At 49.8% G+C, this 6,359-nt stretch overlaps 1 protein-coding gene across 1 annotated transcript; it reads left to right on the forward strand.

Moving 5' to 3' along the window:
* Positions 1-1,017: 1,017 nt before the first annotated feature.
* On the forward strand, positions 1,018-2,726 carry SFT2D3 (SFT2 domain containing 3). The gene has a single exon (XM_075937446.1). The coding sequence runs from the start codon at positions 1,118-1,120 to the stop codon at positions 1,769-1,771; it is 654 nt and encodes a 217-aa protein (XP_075793561.1). The 5' UTR covers positions 1,018-1,117; the 3' UTR covers positions 1,772-2,726.
* The last annotated feature ends 3,633 nt before the right edge of the window (positions 2,727-6,359 follow it).

Below are 6,359 nucleotides of genomic sequence, written 5' to 3' on the forward strand. Positions count from 1 at the left end.
TCAAGTGGTTTGTCTATCATGTCAACCCTAAAGGTGGTAATTAGAAATTAACAGTAATCTTAGATCAGGCAACAGATTATAGCTAAGGGCTCAGCTACCTTCTGTGTCAGTTCCTTGAGTGTTCTAGGATGCAGTTCATGGGGGAGTGCCTCCTAAGTATCCAGGGGACTCACAGGGATGGTTGAGGGCAGAGGGGCATGTTTGTATAATTTTTGGAGGTACAGGCAGCCCCCAACTTGCGACACTATCAGTTCCTGGGGAAGTGTCGCAATTCGGGGGCATCATGACTGAATACTCATTTATGATAGGTGTTGTGCACCATCGTAAATGCAGGCCGAGGACATAAGTTGGGGGGGGGGGGTTCAGCCCCTTTTGCACTTAGAACCATTTTTGTAAGTGCAGGGGGTCACAACTCGGGCAGCCACATCTCGGAGGTTTCCTGCACCCAGAATGGATCCAAGTCCTGTTCCACTTGACCCTGCCTTGTAAGAGTCAGGGAGCGAGGGTCTCTGGGATGGGATGGTGGGTTGGGGCCCGGGCGGAGGGCTGGGCTGCAGGATGCGCGCTCCAGGCGAGAGGTTTGGAGCTGGGAGAAGCGCTACACGCTCTGGATTTCAGGTCTTGTTTTTTTCACCATTTGGCAAAATCCCAGCGTCCCTCTGGCTGAACTAGGCCTGGCTACGCGGGAGCGACACGTGCCCGAGCGCTCTTCTGCGGTTCCTCCCGCCCCCCCCCGGCAGCGAGCAGCCCAGAGACCCGCCCTTTGAGTGTGACAGAAAAGCGGGGCGGGGCACTGCTGGCCCCGCCCGCGCAACGGCCACACCCAAGAGACCGGCCGAAGCGCAGGGCGCGCGCGGTAACGGGAGGGGCCTTGGCAGCACGCGCTGAGCTCCCCCCTAGGAACTAGCCCCCACCTCTCAGTTTTAGGCCATATCACTGGGCAGCGAGAAAAGTCATGTGACTGAGCGGGACATGTGACATCATAACGCGCTTTAAGGCGCGTCCCTTCCCCCCCCCATGCTTGTAACCCGGATGTAGTCGCGCTTCTTTGAGGGCGGCGAACAGCAACCTGTCCCCCCCAGCGCCAGCGTTCACATCCGGGTCTCCCCGCCCCAAGATGGCGGACCTGAACCGGCAGTTGCAGGAGTACCTCGCTCAGTCTAAGGCCGCCGGCGGCCCCGGCCCGGCCGCCCCGAGTTCCTCGCGGCCGGCGCCGGACGCGGCCGATGCCGAAGGCGGGACGTGGCTGGGCCGGCTGAGCCCCTTCTTCGCGGGCCGCGCTGCCTCCGCCGCCCCGGCGGCCGGCCAGTGGCCCTGGGCGGCCGAGCCGGACCCGTGGCTGCCGGGGCTGTCGCGCTGGCAGCGGCTGGTGGGGAGCGGGCTGTGCCTGGCGCTGGCCGCGCTCTGCTTCGGCCTGGCCGCGCTCTACGCGCCGCTGCTGCTGCTCCGCGCCCGCAAGTTCGCGCTGCTCTGGTCGCTGGGCTCGGCCTTCGCGCTGGGCGCCGCCGGCTTCCTGCGGGGCCCGAGCCGCCTCCTGCGGGAGCCCAGCCGCGGCTCCCTGCTCTACGTGGGCGCGCTGGCCTTCACCCTCTACGCCGCGCTCGGCCTGCGCAGCACCCTGCTCACCGCGCTCGGCGCCGCCGCCCAGCTCGCCGCCATCGCCGGCTGCCTGCTCGCCCTGCTGCCCGGGGGCTCCGCCGGCCTGCGCTACCTGAGCGGCCTCCTGGGCGGCTTCGTGCGGCGCCGCGTCTCCAAAGCGCTGCCCGTGTGAGGGGGCGCCGAGCAGAGCCGGGGGGGGGGGACCAGCAGAGCCTCCCCGCCCCAGGAAGGATCTTTGCTGCTGTCTCGTGAGGCTGATCGTCCGTGGCGGAGGAGCCAGTTCCCTGGCTGGGCAACGGCCGTTCCGAACGCAGGGCCCTGGGCCACAAGCCGCCAGGGTCCCAGCTCGTGAGGCTGCCTCCGCAGGGGGGTGTGTGTCATGTTGCTCTGGCGGGGGGGAGCGGCCCCAGCTGGCTCTGACACAGCCTGTGTCCCCTCCCCAACACTCCTGGCCCTGTTTAAAGGCAGGTTCCTCCTGCGCACCCAGCTTGCTGTGGCGAGGGAGGCACTTGGAAACTTTGCATCTCCTCAGGAGAGACATGAACAGCGCAAGGACACTTGGCTGTACCTGAGAAGGCCTACAGGGGAAAGGCTGGGAAAAAGCTAGACTTGTCAGTTATTGTGAACCAGAGTGAAACCTGCCAAAGAAGAAAAAAAAAATCTTCCCTCTTCTCCAAGGACCAATGTGGATTGAGCTGTGGAACAGTTTTTCTCTCCTGTCTTTGATCAGTGCAACTAAAATCCTAAAACTGCATGTGTGGTGATAGTTAAAACAAGGCCCAGAAATGTACTTAGGATGGCACAGAAGCTGTAATAGCTTCTCAGAAAAGGTTTTGCCTGATCAGTGCAAAGTGAGCTTTATAAACAGTATCCTGGAGTCTGTTCTGTGCCATATGTGGCAGGATTACCAAATTTCTACATCAAGAATTAGGGCTAAGTGGCCAATTCAGTGAGAGTAAGAATATTGAGCCAAGAGTATTGTCAGTCCTAGAGTGTACCCTTAGTATAAAAACATCTATATTTCTGAACCTTGCAGATCCATCCAGCTTGGGATGTGCTGATGCCAGGTGCTTCCATAGGAAAACTTGGGTACAAATATTCATTTAATAATAAACTGGCTCTGTGTGTATTGTTTGAGTTTCATGTATATAGTCCAAACTGCCTCACCCCTCCATGTTGGGACAAAAGTTAGGTTTCTTTTTAAATACTGAAGCAAAATGCAGGACAATGTAGCACTTTAAAGACTAACAAGATGGTATATTAGATGATGAGCTTTCGTGGGCCAGACCCACTTCCTCAGATCAAATAGTGGAAGAAAATAGTCACAACCATATATACCAAAGGATACAATTTAAAAAAATGAACACATGAAAAGGACAAATCACATTTCAGAACAGGAGGGGGATGCACAAGATGTTTTATGTTCTGAAATGTGATTTGTCCTTTTCATATGTGTTCATTTTTTAAAATTGTATCCTTTGGTATATATGGTTATGACTTTTCTTCCACTATTTGATCTGAGGAAGTGGGTCTGGCCCACGAAAGCGCATCATCTAATATACCATCTTGTTAAAGTGCTACATTGTCCTGCATTTTGCTTCAGCTACCCCAGACTAACAGGGCTACATCTCTATCACTTTTTTAAATACTGTAATTAATAATCTTATTTTTCCTAGCATAAGCACTACCTTAACAGTTGGCAACATTTTATGCACCCCAACAAACTTTGTGAATTTAATAATACTTGTGCACTTTAGAAATCACACACCTATAGTCTGCATTTTTGCTCTTGACCAGCCCATACAGTCATATTCAGTATTGATTGGATGAACATTTTTGAAGCAGTGGTTTTACTAATTAAAATCTGAAGCCCTAAGTGTTCTAATGCAAGTGTTCTTTCATGACTCCTTTACAATTGTATCGAGTTAAAGAAAGCATAGTGGTCCAAATGTAATTGCGGGTATCTTTGGTTTTTATAGGGTAGTTAGTGAATACTGACAATCCTATTCCACTTAGCTATCCTTTAAAAAAACAAAAAAAATCCTTTAACGAGTAGCATTCCTGGAGGATGTGAACCACAAAGTCACTTCCTCTCACAGCAAGGGCAATACCTCTTTTACATAAATTATATGGAAAAAGACAGCACATCAGAGAATTTAGTTCTTAGCAGTTAGAAGACCAGAATGGTGCTACAGTAGCTTTGGCCTCCAAAAGGCTGGGTCAGTTCCTTAAATCCTTACTAAAGCAAATGATGGAGCCCATCAGTTCTAGAAGTTGAATAGGTAGTGTTTATTTAGCGATGATGCTTGCAGTCTGATCTTAAACAGGTTGACTAGTAGAAGTTGGATATATTGCAAAACACATACTTCAGTATTCTTATTAAATGTGGCTATTTTGGAAGATTCTTAAACTAGTCAGTAACTGCACAAATAAACAAATGCTTAACTTTCTGAATTGTACATATTTTTAATAAAATATATTTTTATACCCAGCATAATCTGGATGCACTAGTGGTCCAGTGTTTATTTTTTAAAATAGCACTGAATGTCTTCCTATTTTTACAGCTATGTTGGTTTTACAGCTAAGTCCAAAGCATCTATCTGCTTAGTGAGATTTACTCTTGGATGACATTATTTTTAAAAGTTTAATAAACAATGCTAGGGTAAGAGATCTTGATTTGGAAATGACAGGATCCTCAAGCCACTTGTGCTTGGCCACAAGCAGTTCCAGCCACTAATCATTTACTCTGCAAGCTACAATTGGATCTGCACAGATCCACTGAGTCACAGCAGAGCCTGGTTCTGTCTCTTGAGTGTTTTCTTCTCCCCTGCAAGAAGCAGAGCTGCTGTGCCTTTTCTGCTTATAGATTTACCCTTAAGTTTAACAGGGCTTTCTTGTACCTATTGTCACATCCATATGGTCTTTCTGAAGTGAACTCAAAGCTGTGAGGTTTGAGGACAAGAGTTTCACAAAATCCAGTATGGGGAAGAAAGCAGGGTTTTAGGTTAAAAGGGACCAGCAGAAGGAAAACAAGTTCTGGCCTCATAAAGCAGTAGCAGGGAATGTTTTTTGGGTTGGGGGCTGCTCAAGAGTAACAAAAAAACCCACCCCCTGACATGTTCCCTGTCTGAAAAGAAGACATTCTGCAAGTTCCCCTTGCTCATTCTGGGAGCCAAAAATGAGGGGTTCAGTGTGAGAGGGGGCTGCTGGGAAGTGGGCTTGAAGTATGAGGTCTGGGAAGGAGGGCACATCTATGCTTGCTTTCACTTTTGAAAGATGTAAATTTAGCACAAATTTGCATGTCTTTCAAAAGTGAAAGCAAGCCTAGACTGCCTGGAGGCTGTGGAGGGAGCCTGGGAAAGCAGTCAGAGGCCCGCATAGGCTTTGGGTGGGGGTGGAGTGGGTGCAGGTAATGGTGTGCTTACCTGGCATAGCTCCCTTGGGAAGGGACACATGGCTCCTTGTCCCCCAGGGCTCCAATATGCTGCCCCCTGCTATTCCTATTGGCTGCAATTACTGCCAATGGGAACAGCAGAAGGAAAAGCCTCCTGCCAGCCATGTGCCCAGGGAGAGGAACACAGTCATTTCCTTCCCTTGCCAGGCAGAGCCTTTCAGTGAGATCTGGCCACAGCTTGCCTGGCTTTGGCCTGGGAGGCTTGAGGCTCCCCCTACACTGGGGAAGCTGGCGATAGTATTTCAGCCTGGAGGAGTAGAGGGTGCAGGAGAAGGAGGACAAGGCTGGAGCACCAGCTTCCTGATATCAGGCCTGAGCCAGGCAAGCAGAGGTCTCATCCAACCCCAGAGCTATAGGTTCCCCACCCCTGACGTAAAAGCAAGTTAAAAGTTTACCCCAATATTTAATGCTTTCCTGTTTGTGTGCTAGAGGAGTTGAGTTTTCTTCTAGCTATTTGAATTAAATTCGTATTTTTCTCAGCATTACATCCTAACAGATCTAGGCTCTATCTTGAGCTACATAAATTCATTTACAAGGTAAGCTAAGAACTTACAAGTCCCCACAGGATATTAACCTATATTTTCAAACAAGGTGCTATCCTAATGCTAAGTCTAACTCAAGAAGAATCTGCTAAAGCAGTGTTTCCCAAAGTGGTCTGCAGATCCGCTCTAAGAAACCGGCTAACTGGCTGCTCCAGTCTATCAGCTCTGCAGCCACAGAGCCTCATGATTCCCACTGGCTCCAGTTTGCCATTTGCAGCCAAGGAGAGCTGTAGGAAGCAGCTGCCCAGCCCACACCACTTCCCATAGCTCCTGCAAACAGCATCTAGGAATCACTTTGAGAAACACTGTGCTAAAGTGTTCTGGGCATGTAACTTCCTTAGGCCGTTTTCTGTCTTCAGCTCTAGTATAGTAACAGGCAGCAGATAAAGTTTACTTTAAAAATACTGGAGCATTCCTTACATGTCTGTCTGCGATGAAATTGTTAGGCAGTGTGCCAATTCACTACACTGTAGCTCAGTTTGTTGTTTTGTGCAGTAACAGCATAAATCTGAAGAGTATAGCTGCTGAGTAAGCAGGAATGTGAAGATGATAGCAATTCTTTATCCATGCTTTGTCTATTTTGAATGGAAATATCTTAGATCTTTCTTATACATAACCCAATTGGAACCTGGAGAGAGGAAGGCAACAGCAAACTAAGTGGGTGAAAGTTTGGCTATCACAACCCCACTCTCATTTAGAAAGGAGCCATTTACTCTTTCCTTATGGGTCTGTAAACTCAGCCCTTCACTTGCTTTTCCTTAACA

The sequence above is a fragment of the Pelodiscus sinensis genome, chromosome 10, assembly GCF_049634645.1.
Source record: "Pelodiscus sinensis isolate JC-2024 chromosome 10, ASM4963464v1, whole genome shotgun sequence".
NCBI lineage: Eukaryota > Metazoa > Chordata > Testudines > Trionychidae > Pelodiscus > Pelodiscus sinensis.